Source organism: Macrobrachium rosenbergii, chromosome 32 (genome assembly GCF_040412425.1).
Source record: "Macrobrachium rosenbergii isolate ZJJX-2024 chromosome 32, ASM4041242v1, whole genome shotgun sequence".
In the NCBI taxonomy this organism is placed as follows: Eukaryota; Metazoa; Arthropoda; class Malacostraca; order Decapoda; family Palaemonidae; genus Macrobrachium; species Macrobrachium rosenbergii.
The window spans coordinates 1,535,868-1,554,369 of NC_089772.1; the positions used below are offsets into that span (position 1 = coordinate 1,535,868).

The 18,502-nt window shown below is 39.9% G+C and overlaps 1 protein-coding gene across 5 annotated transcripts in view; it reads left to right on the plus strand.

Moving 5' to 3' along the window:
* Atac3 (Ada2a-containing complex component 3) overlaps positions 1-18,502 on the plus strand; it is a 128,450-nt gene that overhangs the window by 25,989 nt on the left and 83,959 nt on the right. For all 5 annotated transcript variants that reach the window (XR_010858077.1, XM_067132711.1, XM_067132710.1 and 2 more), the window contains exons 3-6: positions 3,568-3,764; positions 11,178-11,279; positions 15,907-16,005; positions 16,389-16,486. Coding sequence is in view for 4 of the 5 variants with exons in the window: in XM_067132711.1 (XP_066988812.1) it covers positions 3,568-3,764; positions 11,178-11,279; positions 15,907-16,005; positions 16,389-16,486 (496 nt within the window). In the remaining variant the exon portion in view is untranslated. The remainder of the gene's footprint in view (positions 1-3,567; positions 3,765-11,177; positions 11,280-15,906; positions 16,006-16,388; positions 16,487-18,502) is intronic.

An 18,502-nucleotide genomic window follows, 5' to 3' on the forward strand; every position in this document is an offset into this window, starting at 1 on the left:
AGTCGGTACTCCAGTTCAGGGCACTCTGTTTCGAGCTCTCAACCACTCCCCAGGTGTTCACGCGAGTGTTCACCCTTGTGCCAGCTTGGACCCATTCACTTGGGATACGTCTGCTGAGGTTTCTTGATGACTGGCTAGTCCTGGTGAGCTCTCGAACACGGTTGCTCCAGGACAGGGATTGCCTTCTTGAATTTTGCCATAACCTGGGGGTTGTGGTAAATATTGAGAAGTCCGATCTCATACTCAAGCAGAGGATAAAGTACCTGGGCATGTTGATAGATCCAGCAGCAGCAAGGCCTTCCCCTCAGACTCTTGTATTATCAGGCTCAGGAAGGCAGCACAGTTATTCCTGTCTCAGAAGGAGCAACCAGCTTGGCAGTGGCAAGTCATTCTCGGTCACCTGTCGTCCTTAGAGAAGTTGGTCCCTCAAGGGTGGCTTCACCTTTGTTCTTTCCACTGGAGGATGAAGGAGTTCTAGTCCCCAGCATGGGAGTCCCCTTTCCATTCCTCTTAGTCTGGTGGCTAGATGACAGGAACCTCACAATAGGAGTGTGTTTGCACACTCCCCCTCCCAAGATGCTTCGAACACGGGATAGGGCGCACACCTGGAGGAGTTGCTGGTTTCAGGTGTGCAGAGCCAAAGTGACAAGCACCGTCACATCAATATCCTAGAGCTCAAGGCAGCCTTCCTGGCTCCCCAAGAGTTTCAGGATCGAGTGATGGGAGACACTGTGGTGGTGATGAGCGACAACACTACAGTACAGTAGTGCCATATATCAACAAGGAGGGAGGCCTAGTGTCTCTTCCACTACACCTGTTGATGCTGCAGGTGCACGAAATGGGGAGTAGCACACTTGGTAGAGCTATCAGCCAGATACATTCGAGGCAAGAGGAGTGTAGTGGCAGACAAGCTCAGTCACCAGGGTCAGGTGATAGGGAGAGAGTGGTCCCTTCACACAGACATCACGGAAAGGCTGTTCAACCTTTGGGGTCTTCCAACGATCAACCTGTTTGCCTCTTGGCACAACAGAAAACTTCAGGTGTTCTGTTCCATTGTGCCAGACCCTTGGGCAGCTGCAGAGGACGCCTTCTAATGCCCAAGGGACAACCTGGACGCAGACGCCTTTCCTCCGTTTTGTCTGATTCACAAGGGATCAAGAGGACAATGATCACCCCTGATCTCAGAATGACCCTGGTGGCTCCCAAATGGCCACATCTTATGTTATCTGGACCTGCTAGCTCTATTTTCCGAGGCACCAAGAGAGATTCCCCCTTGGCACAACCTTTCACACTGGAGACTGTCGAGAATCTCTTGTTAGCGAGAGGGTTTTCTCGCCACACAGCAACAGAGATGTCTGGATACCTTCATGAATTCTCTGCAGTGGTTTACCAAGGAAAATGGGCTATCTTCTGTGGTTGGTGTTGTAGACAGGGTCTCTCTCTGGTTGGAGCTACTGTTCAGCAGGTAGCGGACTTCCTCGTCTTTCTTTGCTGAGAGAAGCTATAGGGCTGCACTGGGCCTAGTACTGTGCCTGAAGGGCATGGGTATCTCCTCCTCACTGGAGAGTTCCTTGCTGATGAAAAACTTTGAAAGGTCTTGCCCTCCCAGGGAACTCAGGCCCTCTGAGTGGATGTAACCCTTGTTCTGAGGAGCCTGACTCGTGCACTGTACAAGAGTCTACGAGAGTCGTCAGACAGGGATCTGACCCTCAAGACCATTTTCTTGCTCCCCTGGCATTGAAGAGAGTAGGCAAACTTTGGGGTCTTTCCTTTGATGCTAAACACTTGTGGGGATGGGGATTAGTTATGCTCGATTTTGTCTCAGGTTTCGTAGCAAAGACTCAGAATCCGTCAGTCCCTGACACTAGGTTTGAGTGCTTTACGATTCCCTCCCTAGAGGACTTTGTTGCTAGGGATCCAGGTGGGATGCTACTCTGTCCTGTTAGAGTGTGGGGTACTACCTCAAGTGGCCTCGATATCTCTGGCCTGAATGTCGATGAGACTTAGTTAGTACTGGCTTGACCAAGAAAGAGGTGTCCAAGAACACTATCTCTTTTTGACTTCTTGAGGTGATCAAATGGGCGTACTTTTCATCTGGCGAGGACACCAGTAAGTTCTGGATGAGCACCCACGAGGTCAGGGGCATTGCTCTGTCCTTCGCATTCAGGAAGAATCTGTCAGTTCCTCAGGTACTGAAGGCGGGGGTTTGGTTGCACCAGACCACCTTCACCTTCTACCTTCAGGATATTACCCACAAGTCCTCGTACACTTTTTCCTTGGGTCCTGTTGTGGCTGCTCATCAAGTTGTGAAATTTACTTGGCTCCTCTAAGAGGACAGGTAACATTTCACATAAGGTGTTCAGTTGCGAAAAAGAGAGTATGTGTGTGAGTGACGTGGCCTCCCCCCACCCCATTTTCTCTTTCCTCAACCTTCCTCTCCCTGCAGGCAGAGGGTAGGTTAGTGAGCCATCACATGCTGGAACTGACATTGATGCGGGTGAGTTTCACATCGAGCATCCATTCTATTTCTGTGTATGTAGATGTACAGTATAGGAGCAAGTCCTACCCTCTCTCTATCAAGGGGAGAGAGGGCCTGACAATAAATCAAACCTTTTACATTGCTTCATTGGCTCCAACATTCAACATTCAACCTAACCCCTTTTTGAATTATGTTGCTTTCACACCCATTCATTAGAAAAGGTTCAGAAGTCTGACAGCTGAAAATGCAGTTTTCATACTCCGTTCAACATGTAAGAGGCACGGTCCTCTTTCTTAATCTACCCGACCAGGAAGAAGACCCAGGTGTGGCGAACTACTAGTCAGTTCAGAAATTACTCGGATTCCTCCCACCTAGAAGTAAGGCTTCCTTATATAAAGACCAATGGTTTGTAGATTGTGTAGGAATAAATGACAAATTTTTAAAGTAATTTGTATTTTTCCTAACTATACAAACCTGAGGTCTTTACAGTTTTATGTCCACTTCATGCCAACCCTCATTCTGATACCTGGGCCAAAAGGCAAAGTGAATGTGTACCAGCCGTGGGCAGAACTCCCAGCTGGTGCTCGGTGTTTAACTACCTAATCACCTTGTTTAAAAGTTAAACGGCTGTTCCAGCTGCACTGAAGCATATTCCTTATGTAAAGACCAATGGTTTGTATAGTTAGGAAAAATACAAATTACTTAAAAAATTTGTCACTTTAAGATTCAGGGGAAACTGAAGTTATATTAAAGTCAAAGGAGCCTAGGGGATGTCAAAAGGGTTTGATAGGTTACCTTTCTTGGGATCAGAATGCTATAAGGGTGAAGGATAATTGTTTTTATATGAGACTAAGTTGCTCAAATTATCAGTTAGTGGTGATTTCATTTGTAAACTTCTCAAGTAGCCAGAGTGCAATGTCTTTCATGGAAAAAGAAAGAGCAGTCAACTGAAACTTCTGAACTAAAAGACAAATTTAGAAGATAATGAAGATTCAATTCCAGTACATTTGGAAAGGAATAAGGATGTCATATTGGTACATAAAGGAAAGTTTTCCATGTCGCATGTGTATTTTTTTCTTTTTATTTAGCAACAGGAGGATCAGCAAACACTGCCAACACATCTACCCCAAATGTTAATGAGCAACCAAAAGTGGTTGTACGAGATACTCTGCATTTGACTACTATTACCGAGCTGGGTAAAAGGCTAGTGGCAGCTGCTAAAGCAGGGAATGTTGCTCTCGTGCGAAAATTGATGGCAGTTGGAGCTCCATTTATTTCTGATGGGGTGAGTTTTTACACATCTTAATTAATATTTGTTTTGTTTTTACAAACCCATCACTATGTTTAGCTTTCAGGTGCATCAGCTCCCTTGCCAGATACAGTGCTCAAGACAGTAGATAATCCGCTTGCCTTTTGCACATTAGGACTCCAAATTCTCTCAGCTGGCAGAAACTAGTCATACCAAGTGAGTTGGCTGGTCTCACCAGACCTGGTAACTTTGCTCCATAGACCTTGATGTGGTCTTGCTTTTCACAATTAATTTTTGATCTTTGTCATTGTTTCAGCTTATGTTATCCTTCATTTCCGTGTGTGCTGATGGTTTTGCCTTATATAAAAGTATCAAGTGCCACTTATTGGAACTCACTGATTAGTTTTATGGTTACTAGTACTGCTGCCTACTGTTACTGTAGTCTCCTTTGTTCCCACAGGAATACAAACCATTGCCTAGAATGAGCATGAATCAGTAACTTTTTCTTTGGCTGTGGTTGACTAAAGAAGTCTTGTTGAGCTGACTGACCATCGAGTTGAAACTTATTTCATCATTTTTCATTGTATGTATGGTGTTTGTGTATTTTGTTCAACATGGATTTGAACAAGAAAAGTGAACGGTGAAAGGTATGAAAAATATAAATGGGTGTTTGGCTGCTTCATGTTCTTAGTGGTAGTGTAACTAGGACTGTTCTTCACAGTGAAGGGGTTTAGGCAACAGCAGGAGAATGCCAAAAGGTGTTCACCAGTTTCTTTGAAGGGATTGTTCCATCTTTGATTAAACCGAGTCATTTTGGCTCCTTCCTCCAGGACTTCTGTTTATTGTCTCATCTCATCAAGAATGTCACAATCACTTGGGAATTCCCTCCAGTCTGTGTTGCTATTTGACTTTGATTATCAAGTGGGACAAGTGAGATTTGGAACATTCAAGACGGATGACAAATCTTGGGATGGCTCTTGACGCAGCACCTCTTTCAGTTTGGCTCTCCAGACAGGCCCAGGAGATTTACGGTTCAAAGTTATGGACTAGAGTCCCAGGTCACATGCCACTGCTAGAAAAGTTTGTACCATTCTGCAGATGCTGGTCACTTTCCCTGCAGTGGTGGCAGAAAGAGAAGTGTTCTCTTCTGTAAGACCCCAAAAACCCTTCCAGTTCTTATTCCTCACCAAATATACTTAGACCTTGAGTTTTGACAAGACCTTTGGAACCTCATATCAGTGGTGCCTTTAACACTCCAGCCTGAGACATTCTATTATTCTCAGATGCTTCAAGAGAGGGATGGGATACTCATCTCGTCTCTTGGATCTGTCAGGATCAGGTCATTGGTCAGAAGAAAAGAGTCTTGTGGATGTGAAGACTGTCCTCTTTGCTCTCAAGGAATACTTAGGGCATTTGTCTGTCAAGAGAGCAGGAGTTATGGCAATTCTATGACTGTGACATACCTAAAAAATGAGGGAGGAAAAGATCTCAGCCAGTGTGTCTCTTGCCAGTAAAGATCCTGCAGGGGGAAGAAGAGAGGAACATGACCTTGATCCCCAGGTATGTTTCAGGGAACAATGTGTGCTATGTGTATGTGTTGTTGCCGTTGGTGGTGGTATGTGATTAGTAATTAAATACTACCTATTTCCAGTAGGTTGTGCACAGGCATAGCATTTTGTGCATATTTTGCTAAGGCATGGTATTTACAAAGGCTTGACATTTTGCTAGCATGTTCTTCTCCTAGGGCCTATTATATCTGCCATCATTTAATGACATTGAAGTACAATAAATTACTTTTCCAGGTGCAGTCCTTTCACAGGTAATTTTACATAGCCTAAATGTTTGAAAATATGTATTATTTTATTTTACAGAACTGAATAAAATTGTTTAAACATTTTTCCAGGGGTTATTTTTATTTTTTTTTTTTTACAGAACTTTGAATAAAACTGTTTAAACATTTATGGGTTATTTTTGTTTATATACCACATACATGTCTGTAAGAATATCTGAGAAGAATAAAATTTTTATCCCGCTAAGGAATTACTTAGGTATTATTTGGAGCAAAGTCTGTTCTGCTGATCTAGTCACATTTGGCTGTGATGTATCTGAATGGTCCTCTTACTGTTACATACTTATATAGGCCTATTTGTACCCTTATTTTCTGATATACGTCCATAAAATGAACAATCAACAGCTGTCAAATAAATAAACATTGGCAGTTTGTTGTGTTCCAGCATAAAGATAAACTGTTGGCCCTATAGTGGGTTGCAGTGCACTCAGAGCATGTTTGTTTACAAAACGTTGCTGTCACTGCAGCTCCAGTTACACAATCAAATTGGCGGCCAAATTACACTGCACATAGGAAGTCGGCCCTCTCTATGGTTCTCTCTGACAGGGCTTTCTGCACGTAATCTTCCAGAGAGGGGTCTGGTTCTTGAAAGAACCCCCTAAAGGCGGGGGGAGAATGAGACCATTTCCACCCCAGCCTCTTGAGAACAGTGCTGTGTCCTCAAGGAGAAGACTTCCATTCCCTGTGGTGTCTTTGAAGCCGACCCCTGACCAAACAATTCCTATTGGTATCCTCCTCTTCCTCTACCTTTTCCCGTGATAGGCATTCTGGGCGTTGCTTCTCCTTGTCCTTTGTAAGACGGCTTTTGGACCTTGCGAAAAGGATGTCCTTGCTAATGTGGCTGTCGTTGTCCTTTTGAAGGGGGTTGTCCCTTCTGACCACCTACCTGTTTATGATGAAAAGTTTTGGAGGTACTTCAGGCTTATATGATTTTAGATCAAAGCGAGCCTTTTTTGAATTGGGTAAAGGGAAATTTTGGGTTTTTTGTTTCCTGAATTCTTTTCCCAGAAGAGCATACGCTGTACAGTTTTGTTTCCTTTTGAGGTTTCTCCATGTCTGGCAAAGGTGGTATCTGGCCCCATTCTGTATTAGGAAATGATGCCCTGTCTCTAAACTCCACATGTACAACTTCGGTCATGGTTTTTCTCTCATTAATTAGATACTTACCATCAGGAGAGAAAATATACATTGAAGCTTCTCGCCAAGGATTATCAGTATCATCAGGGGAGAATATTGGAGCCCGTTATGTTTTAATCTGAAGTTTTGTAGTCCGAACTGACTGTTTTGTTGGTTCCAGTTGGAATTCTAACCCTGGACCTTGTTTGGTCAGAATTTGTTTCCACTCTCCCTTATCGGTTGCAGGTTGCAGTACTTTTACACTTTGGAGTGTACATCACTGACTTGATTTCTTTAATTTCCTGTTTGGAATCATGCAATATGTCCATTATATATTGCTGTTCTGTGGCAAGGACATCTTTGATATTCTCATAATTTCCTTACGGAACTGATCAAATGCTGTAAGTTGTGTATCCCTTTTTGGGGAGCTATGTAATCTGACTGAGCATCCACAACTGAACTGTGATTGCCTGTTACCCAGGGGGCAGAGGTCCTGGGTGAGTTACTATACCCCTCTGAAAATGTAGTAATTTCAATTGGGGTTAAGTGAATCCTTGTATCCCTTTAGGGGGAAGGACCCTGATCAGCTTTTGAAAGCTGGATGGGAGATTGAGTTCCTTCTGGAAAGTTTCTCCCAAGGTTGACTGAAGGTTGTGTCCCTGATTCTTCTGGGTTCAGCAAGGTCATTTCAATAGCAATATCAACTTCATTTGTAAGAAAATCACCTCCAAGAGGAACTTCCTCTATTTTCTCCACATGGTTAACCTGGGAGTTATTGGGGACTGATGTTACTTTGTTTTGACCCGAATATAGATCTGAGAAGGGGTTAAATATTTGCTGCTGGAGTTCTGCCAGAAAGATATAAACTCCCCCTTCCTCCTCCTTGCTGAATCCTAGGACCCATCGTGACAGCTTAAAATGAGCTGTTTCATCCTTAAAACTTGCTGCATGCTCATGACAGGTAGTATGGACCATACCCACTGGAAAAAAGCAAACTGAGCAGTTTGCTATAGAACACTTGAGCTGAGGGTCCTGCATTAAGTCGGCCCTGTAGTGAAAGAACCAAGCGGTTATTAGAAACTAATTAGTATAAATTGTTTTTAATAGGGGACACTTTTGTAAATCCCTGTATTGTTAGCATATTACATCTTACAGGTTAATTGGATTACTAGTGTGTAATTATAATACCTTTTATAAAATATCTACGTTAACTTAAACCCTTTGAGGTTTAGGTTAATTTTCACACCCGTATTTGGCTGTATTACTTAAACTGTGAGTCCTTTTGCAATGGCTATGTGAAATTTCAGTTCTTAATTGTCATGCCATTCAAACTAATCTTCTATTAACTAATTTGTTTAACTAACCCAAGCTACTGTTTTACATGGCTTACAGTAGGTTAATCCTTCTAGTGTAATCTACGTTAATCTAAGCATAGAAGATTTCTTAGAGGGTTCTTGCTTAACCTATGCTAAGCCGCTTCTTTTTCTAGGTTTATTGAAAGCCGAAGGATATAATAAGCTATACATACAAAAATTAATCCTCTTATAATCTGGTTTCTGTTTTATGTAGCCAGGACTACCTTTTTGTCTGATACTCAGCCATGCTGTTTCTAAACCAACAGCAGGATATTCCATTAAAAAGGGATCCCTACTTACAGGCAGTCCCCAGTTATCAGCAGGGTTTTGTTTCTGAGGGAGTGATGATAACCGAAAATCAGCGATTTTGGCGATTTTCGGGGGTCATCAGAGCCGAAAAGCGCCGATTTTCGGTTATCGGCGCCTCTTGTTACGTATGTATCAGCGCCAGTACCCAATTATCGGCGCTGATAAGCGGAAATCTGCAATTTTCTGCGCCGAAAATTGCTGATTTTCGTCACTAGACAAGCGCCATAAAACCGGATCGCTTGACCAAGCGGTTAGGCTATTGCCTGTTCAAGGTTTATATCACTTGTAAGGGTGTAGGCTACATAAGACCTTACCAGTGTTATTGATCCTAGAATACTGTTTATATGTACTCCGAGGCTTATTTGTTCTTTCTTAGCCTAGTACAGTATAGGGTATTACCTAATCCAGATTTTTATAGATCACACTTAAATGTATAGGCTATATAAAACCAGCAGCTTTTTACTATGTAAACTTAGAGTTACGCTACTGTTTTTGTCTAACCCAGGTTATTGTTTGTATCCAGTCCTAGGTTATTTGGTCTACTATACAAAATAGTAACCCAGTAATGTGTAAACTTATAGCTAGGCTATCACTTACTCTAATCTAGGATACTGCTTAATCTGGATCATTTAATTCACAATTAAGGTTATGGGTTACATAAAACACAATTGCCTTAGTATGTAGCCTTAAAGCTGGGCTACCATTTCATCTGGCACAGGTTACTATTTTCATCTAGTCCTAGATTACGTGGATTATTTTAGATCGTTCTTAAGGACAACTAGGCCACTTAAGGATAAGTAATCCTAGGACATAGGCTACAGACAACATCCACTAGTAATCTAGTCTAAATTATTCTCACTTACTCCCTAGATTATTGTAGACATCGTATAATCTGAAAGGATTTTCTATATTAATAATAAGTAGTGGAACATTTCTTTTAGTTAAAACATTTAGTTAGAATTTAAAACAACTTTCGCTTTACGAAACTAGGTAGCAATCAACGAACCGGGTTCCGGCTTTTAAAAGGAAATTATCAATTCCAAAAGTTTAAAATTAAAACTTTTAACTGGAACTTAACATTAAGCTCTTATCTTGCTATTTTAGATGTTTCCATGATCCTCGGTAATGAAAACGGAGAAAAAAGTGGAATTTTTTCAGAGCATTGATAACGACATGAACCGTTATAGCTAGTAGACCAAGGAGAGTTAATGGCTCCTTGGTCTTTAACGGTCCGTTTGTAAACAAGAAGGCAGTCATTTTAGTCACTTTCTTTTCTTGCAGGTTCTTTTGACGTTGGAAAAACTGGGTTCAGCTTTGCTGAAGATAAGGGAAAGTGCCCTCTTATCTTTGAGTCCATTATATACGCCATCATTACGACACAATTCCTGGCTAAAAAGACCAACTAGAAGAGAATTCTTTGATATTAGTTTGGTCACCATGGAGCTCTGGTAGACCATGGAAGGTAACTCCTTGAGGACGAAACAAGCGACTACTCTATAAAAAATATGCTAATTGTACCAAGTTATATGTGTTTTTCCAATATTTTTTTTATTTTATTATGTAAAATTATGATTACAGCTCACATAATGTCATAACAGATAAGAACTAAAATCCATAGCAAATTCTGAGTATATTTATTGTAAAATATTTAAGAGACATTATTGGATGGGAATTTTGGATAGCATTTACCAATCTCAAGACAAACTGAGCTCTCTCTCCTGTACGACTAACTATTAGAGTTGGGGTAAAAGTTGCCATGAGTCTTTTATGGCCCATGGAAGTGACGTGAGCACTTTTCCTGCAAAATTTGTTCAAACTGTATGGCGCAAAATCTTGAACATATATGTATGTTACCCGGAATCCATCCCAAAGCTATAAGTAGACATATGTTTGTTACCCGTCCACAAGGGGTTAAATATTATTGATGGTGTATTTATTAAATAACTCTGATGATGACTATAATTATGATCTGATTGTCAGAGGTTGAAAAATGGATGGTGACTATAATTGTCAACATAACCTCAGAGGTTTAATATTAGGGGTCTTGAAATCCTGGTTATTTCATTATCTTTTGCCTATTGAAGGAATGTGGAAGTGGAAGCTGTTCAGTATTGTGCATTATGGAGATCTCCTACAGGTTGTACCTAAGAGACAGATCTCATAAATTTAGACTGACTCCATTGTTCCTGTGGAGTCTATAGGCCAGCTATTAATTCCTTGCAGAATGGCAGTTCCTTCAGTCTCCTTTCTTTTCTTCATGGCTCTTCCTTTTTTTTCTTGAGCATAGACCTCTGGGGTACTTGCAACTATGCCATTTCGAAAGGCTAAGTTTGCAATACTGTTTGCCTGAGTCTGAAAGGAAAACATAGCTAATCAGGATTGTATGGACTTTCTTTTGTTAAAACATGAAGTTTTTTGTGTGGAATAACAAAGTTCATTTTCTGTATTCATGCAGAGGGCTCCCCTCACTGCCCCTCAAGACAGCACAGGAATGACTTACCATCATGCTGGTGCTGGGGTTTCTGGGTGCATGGCTAGCTAAAGGGAGTGTTTTCCATTCTATGTTGTCTCGTGGTATGTTGATTGAACAGTTAGGCTCATTAAAACTGACAAATTTATATTTAAAAAAAATTTTTGTTATTACTAAACTAAAAAAAAAAATTTCTGTACATTTTTCTTTTTGATCTTTCTATACCATCTTCTTTTCTGGAACCCTAGTTGTATGTTTGTCAGTTTAGTGAAATAAGGATGTGTAAGAATTGTTTTTATGTCGCGCTATTCATTATGGTATGTTAATCTATTTCTGCTTTTTTCTTTCAGCCAATTGGTATGACTCCATTACATTTCGCTGCTCAAAATGGTCATTATGAAATCTGTGAACGCCTGTTGTGTGCTGGTTTAAACAAAGATGCTCGTAATAAGGTCAGTAATTTATATTTGAGAGCTTTTTCTTCTCATAAGCATTGATGATGTTTTTGTCATCCTATTAACAGTGATTCGGCACTTTCACCAAAACTTGTAAACCCTATACAGGTGTCAGTATTGGGAAAATATAACAGGTTTGGATTTGAAGACCAGAAATGCACTTGTTAAAAACACTGACACAACGTATGATTGTTTCAACTCAAACCCATTACTTGATGATAGTTTAATCTATTATAGCAACAGTCTCCAGCTTTCCTTCCCATGTTGGGGTGGTTGGGAACGAGAAAGCTGACCAACTTGCAAAGTCAGCAGTCAGTTCCCAGAACCCAGAAGATGCCTACTGCCATATCAGGAAATTAAAAAGAGTTGGTAGTCCCAGTGGGAAAATATTAAAAAAAAAAAAATGGGCAGTATCACGTCATCATTATCTCCTTGGTCATATCCCTAAATCCCAAGGAGACAAGAAACGATGTTATGGAGATTTAGGATTGGACATTCAAGACTCACTCATGGATTCTTGATGTCCTGTGAAAATCCTCCTTTTTGCGATGACTGTATTGTACCCTTGACTGTAAGGCATTTGCTGGTCGAATGTCCCAGCCTTGAGAATTTGAGACATAGGTTCCTGTCCTGGGGGCATGACAAGGAAGGTAATTTTATTCTAGCTACAATCTTCAGAGAGGACTTTAATAAAGGGCAGTTATACTGTATATCTTTATGTGGGAGGCTGCATGGCCTCCTCAACAAAATTTAAATTATATAAAGTATATGTAAGCATTGATAATATTATTGTATACTGTGCATATATTTTTAGATATTTTTATATGAGATTCTTTTTAAACTTATTTATTTTTAGTTTTCTATTTAAATTTATTATGGTGTCAATAACCTAGATGTTGTGACTCCAGTTTTAATAGACATAATCAGTCAATCATGCTCCTGTCTGAGTGTGCATCCAGGTCTGCAAGTGTTTTGGGTGGCAAAAACTGGTCATTCTCTGCTTGCCTGGTGTCTCAGAAGCACTTTAATGTAACGCCCAAAGAATTTTCACAGAATTTTTTACTGACAGTTCTGATTCAGAATTTCAGCCTCATTCAGTTTCATTTTCCTTATTAATCATCATCTGGAAAGTTACTTGTGGTATTTTCACTTTATTGGTCTTTTTTTTTTATTTTAGTGCTTTTCTCTTTACCATCCCATGGAATCTGTTATGATCAACTGTTTATTGCTGTTATTTAGGCACTTTACTGACTGAGTATTTTTTTATTTGCTTGCAGAGTTAGTTGTTTTCATCTTTCACTGTCTTATTTAAAATTTGATATACAGCTGCAATTACTATCAAACCTGCATTTCATGAAATTCGCTTGTGTGTGGTTCTTAGTTCTTTGTTAGAATTGTGTACACAGGTAGTTTTTCAGTGAATTGCCATGCTTTCCCTTTGCTTCTTGTATTAGATATAAGTTTATTTGTGAGTCAATGTCTGTGTAGTATTGACATGTCTTGCAAAGTCAGGGCTCTGTTTGCATTTGCTCTGGTGCATTATACTATATAGGTTACTTTAGTTTCTGATATTTGACTTACAGAAAAGTTTGCTGCTAATTGCTGACTTGTTTACTTTTTTTCTCTCTCTTGTAGTATGGTGTACCTTAATTTGGAAATGTATGCATATTTTTCTTTTCAAGTATATAATTTTTTTTTTGTGTGCCATAATTGCCTGGGTGCTCAAGGCACTAAAAGATTAGCACCTGCTTTGCAGTTCCTTTAAGGGTCATGTACAGTCAGGATATAACATACTGTGTAAGATTTTTAATGATGAGTCTGCATTTCGGTCTTTCATAATAAAAAGAGGAGTTATCAGTGTTTGAAAGTCTTGAGGAAGAGGGCAATTTTCGTCTTCAGTCTCCTTCCATACCATTGTCTGCACTCTTATCTATGGGTTCAGTAAAACCAAAGACCCCTTCTCACCCCTTATAAGTTAATTAAGCTTAAGAACCATGTCTGCCCTGTACTAACAAATGGAGAAGTCTGCAGGAGCTATCAGAGATCTTTCCAAAGGATTCAGAACTCAAGACCCATAGTCATCCTCCACAGCATAAGATGTCACGTTCCTCTGATGGCTTAGAGGTTTTGGCGACAAAAACAGAAATTGATTTTGTTCTTTGCACTCCACATGATTGCCTCTATGGATCTCATAACTCCTGTACCTGTCAAGGTGTTGCTTGTCACCTCTTGTGTCCCTTCCCGTGACACAGACTTTAGTGTTTGGCACCACAGCAGCACCCCGCAACATGACTTGAAAGGCAGTGCTCATTCTTCTGCCTCAAAGGGTAAGTCAGGCAGATGTCACCTTTCTTCTTCCATTTCCTCATGCAACTCCCATCCTACAGATTTTAGAGATTCTTCTTTGTATATGCTTTGGTGACTCGAATTACACTAAGAGGTTAGAGACACCTTCATATAAGTACTTAGACCAGACCTAGGAACAGAAATATAACAAGCATAACATGTACATTTTAGGTAGTCCTATCCCTTTCAGTAGACAGTGGAGTCCATTCTTTGGCTCAGATTGCATCTTTCACCCTGTTTGCTTGGGTAGGATGTCTAAAGTCAGAAAGTCTGGCTCTTTATGCAGAGGTGGTTGTTCTACATCAAAGAACCTGTTGCCAAAGATTTCAGTCAACCTAAAGGTTTTATAATTTGGCAGAGTTTCCTGCTGATAGTAGGATGTCTCTCCAGTTAAATATTGGCTTCTGATATCCCCATGTTACTTGCATGCCTTTGTTGGTATGAGCTCCGTCAGAGGCAGATATGAATAAAAATTTCTTAGAAGAATTGTTAGTCATAGTGAATGATAATTGCTCCTACACAATAAACATTAAAATAAGTCTTTGTTGTTTGAACTGATAGAATAAGCAGTTATAAGCATTTTTAGAGGGAGTGTCAAGTATTCGTGGATTTTAGCTATTCTCGGGTAGTTGTGGTCCCTATCCCCCATGAATACTGGGGATTGACTGTATTCGTAGCGTAAACGTGTACAGCCATAGACGACTGAACGTGAAACAGATGTTTTGCTATGAACAACCGAATTGGATAACAACAGCTGTTTTGCTTATATTTCAACCAACGTACGATGGTAAATAATTAGCGTATTTATGTTACAAATGATACTAAGTAGAATAGGACTGATATATTTTTACGTTACAGTACTGTATACCCTTATTAGCTATGGAGAAAAGATCAGCAAGAAAATATGCTGCTAAATTTAAGCTGCCTTTTGTAGCTGAAGCTGATAAAACATTGTTCAAGCTGTTAATGACTATAAATTACTGTATCATGCATCAACAGCATGGATGAAACCCCTAAACTTTGGTATGCCATCAGACTTGACTGAATAAAATTGGAGAGAAAGTATTTTATTCAAAACTACTGGGCATGAAAGAACACATTTTATTGTTGTTTTAATGTTTATAGCAGATGGGACGAAACTTTCCCCTATGGTTATCTTGAAATGGAAATTGATGTCTAAACAAAAATTTGTGAATGGTATCATTGTTTCTCGAAAACCTAAGCAATGCAAATGATGTATGATTGCTATGTTTGTATTTTATAACACAATAGTAGTAGGTCCTTGAATTCAGTAGGGGATCTGTTCCAGTTGATTTCTGCCATAAGTCACTGTTATTGTCGTTTTAAGGGCACTTACTTGATGTTTTGTGCCGTAACTTGATGTTGCATCAAGTTGCAGCGCTGTAAGCGCCGTTAACTTGATGCCTATTCTTGCTGTTAGTGCTGTCAACGGTGCTGAAAAAGCACCATAAGATCAAATCTGCTGCAGAATACTGTACTGTATATACAATATTGTTGGATACAGTGAAGGAAAGCATAACTTTTTAAAAGATCCATGGAATAGATGCATACTGTATTTGTTGTGTTTGTATTTTATAACACAATACTAATGTGTGAATATAGCATACGCTGATTTTATATCATGTATGATGCAAACCCCTTAAAATTTACTTCAAAATGAGGTCTTCAAAAGCCACAGGATACGCGAGCATATGTGGTAGATCCATTTTGAAAATCTTACTAAACTATTTCGTTCATTTTTCGTACAAGTTGGGTGACTGTAAATGTTAGATATTTTAATGAAGAAAATTCCATAAGATATCAGCTGCATATAGAATTGCTGTTGCCAAAATATTTTTAATATATTTAACTGAGGTATGTTTCTTGGCTGTGAAATTTTATGTAAAGTTCTGTAGAGGAAAAGTATCTTGCCTTATTTACAAAAATTTGTTTATGCCATTTGTTAATATTCATTGAATATCAGGTCTCACACTCAGTGTGAACCTACTAGCTTAGGAAGGAATAGTTTTGAGAATTTTAGAGGGAGAAGGTTGATTTTTTCATTAAAGAGGGATTTCCAATGAAGAGTTTTGAATTTTCAGACAAATATGCCTGATTTTTAAAAACTGTCCTTTCATTAATAATCATCATTAATGGTGGAGCTTGCTAAGCATCACATTTCATTGTTTATTATTATAAATTTTCCAGCTTCCTTGTATTTGTATCCATTTTCTGTATGTACATTATTTTAAGATTTAATTAAATTTGTATTCAACAGGTAGAGAAAACTGCTCTGCATCTAGCTGCAATGGAGGGTCATACTGACATTGTTTCGTTATTAATTATGTCAGAAGCTGACATAAATGCCTGTGATATGGTAAGTAATTATTCAGCTTTAAAAGGGAGGCAACTGTGGAAGATTTTAATTTATTGGAAGTTTTCATACTAATGTATTAAGTTAAATTAAAATTGTACTGTAAAAAAATGTATTTTTCTCATGTTAGCAGATGTGAATGGCTGGAAGGAGCCTAAATTCCTTAAAGACTCTGTGAAAGTGTATTGTGCAATGACTTCACTTTTCAGTGATGAAATAAAGTACCACTGACTAGGATTCACATTATTTTTTTTTGCCAAGCAAAGTACAAGGATAATTTTAATCATAGAGAAACTTGCTAAAACGTGGTCAGTTCCCATAATCCCATGATATTACTACCTTAGACATACTGTATATTTTAATATTTTTTCTGTTCATTCCTACAGTTAAAAATGTCACCTCTCCATTGGGCTTGTGATAGAGGACACATAGCTGTTGCACGGTTGCTATTGAGACACAATGCAAAAACAGAAATCCCTAACAAGTAAGTTTTTTAAACCTTTGAGATTTGACAATGAACAGCAGCTATCAGTTTTAAGGCTTTTTATTAATTATTTCATATTATGTCTAAATTTAAAATATAATGTCTAATTATGAAATATAAAGGGTAATCAGTTATAACCACTGTAATTCAAACTCTGGTGTTTTGTGCTCTTAAATGGCCAAAGAGTTCCTAGTGCCTTTATGCCTTAGCACAAATTGAGTTTTTGATCTACCAGTAAACATGTTAACATTGAATTTAAATGGGGAGTAGAGCCTTTTTCTTCCATCGTACTTTCCACCTTCTTCTATTAACTGTTTCATAGTGCAATTGCAAGGTTTTCCTCCTGTTACACCCGTCAAATCTCCTTTACTCTTAGTTTTCCTTTCATTGCTGCATAACCTCATAGGTCCCAGCACTTGGCATCAGGCCTAAATCTCATGTTCCAATTCCAATTCCGAACTGACGTTTTGAAACAAATGTACAGTACAGTCCTTTTGATTTTTATATAAGTAACTTACCAAGTAACTACATACTGTAGCTATTAGTTTCTAACTATCCCGGCAACTTAAAATTTGAAATTCGCGGTAACACTCTATTCCTTTGGTGTAGGTAGCTAGACGCCGCCCACTTTCAGGGAAGAATAGGTACAACACAGCTGAAGAGCTCAATTCATTTCTGCTGGTCAGCGACTGATCATCAGTTGTTTTAGCAGCTCTTGTTTCAGATTTTCACCGGATTGTCTTGGCTTTCGCTTCTTTGGTGAAGTATTCCTTCAGTTTTGTAGCGCGCTAATCATTATTAGCTTAGCTAGTTTCGACTTAGACTGTTTAATTTGCTGAGTGTGACTTTATTATGTCTGATTCTAGTTTGTTTAGTGTCCGGTGTTGCAGCTGCAGTACCAAAGGCTGCAATACCGTACTAACTTCAGCTAAATACGACTCATACACTACTTGTTGCCATTGCAGAGGGCAGATTTGTTCTTTTGATCTTAAATGTGAAGAATGAAAAGATTGGAATCAGGGGAAATGGAAAGTTTTGGATGTTCACCTTGACAAACTTCAGAGAGTCAGGCAGAGAAAGGTGACTGCTAGAGCCGAAGCTAGGGGTTTAGCCAACCAGGTTTCTTCTCTGAAATTGGATATTATTAATATACCTGTTCCTTCTATGCCTGCGACTGCTTTTTCTCCCATTACCAGCCCTCCAACTTTTCCAGCTACTCTGTTACCTGGCTCCCATTCTTTTGAACCCAATGCCATCGCCAGCCAGGATAGAGCAAAATTTTGGTCTTTTAGTGAATACCATAACCCAAATTGGGTCTTCGGTTAAGGTCCTGATGGAGCAAATGAGTGTGATTAGTGTCGGTGCAAGTGCGGTGTCGTGGAGGAGGTGACTACTCATCCCACCAATGCTCCTAGACAAAGGTCCCTGTCAAACTCCCCTGAACCTGGGAGGAGGAGGCAAACCAGAGGTCCAAGGGAAGTCGGTGGGGTTTGCCCACAGGTACAGGCAGTCCCCGGTTATCGGCGGGGTTCCATTTCTGAGGGTGTGATGATAACTGAAAATATGCAATTTTCGGCGATTTTTGGAGGTTATCGGCGCCAAAAAGCGCCAATTTTTGGTTATCGGCGCCTCTGTTAGGTATGTATCGGCACCAATACCCAATTATCGGCACCGATAAGCGGAAATCTGCGATTTTCGGTGCCAAAAATTGACGATTTTCGTCGCTAGACAAGCCCCATAAAACCGGATCGCTGTTAACCGAGCCTGCCATTAACCGGTGGCTGCCAGTAGTTGCCCCCTCAACCAAGCCTGTTGTTCGTAAATCCCAGGACTCAGCGGACAGCCGCTGGAAAGACGTCCATACAGATTTACATGCCTTGTTGTCCAGTGACTCAGACTCCAGTGCAGAGGGACAGCGTAGTAGGCGTTTTTTGAGTGTTTCCAGGCCGCTGAAAAGGTGTGTTACTTCTGCTGAGCGCTCTTCTCCGCTTCCCGGTAAGCTGCCCAGGGAAGAAG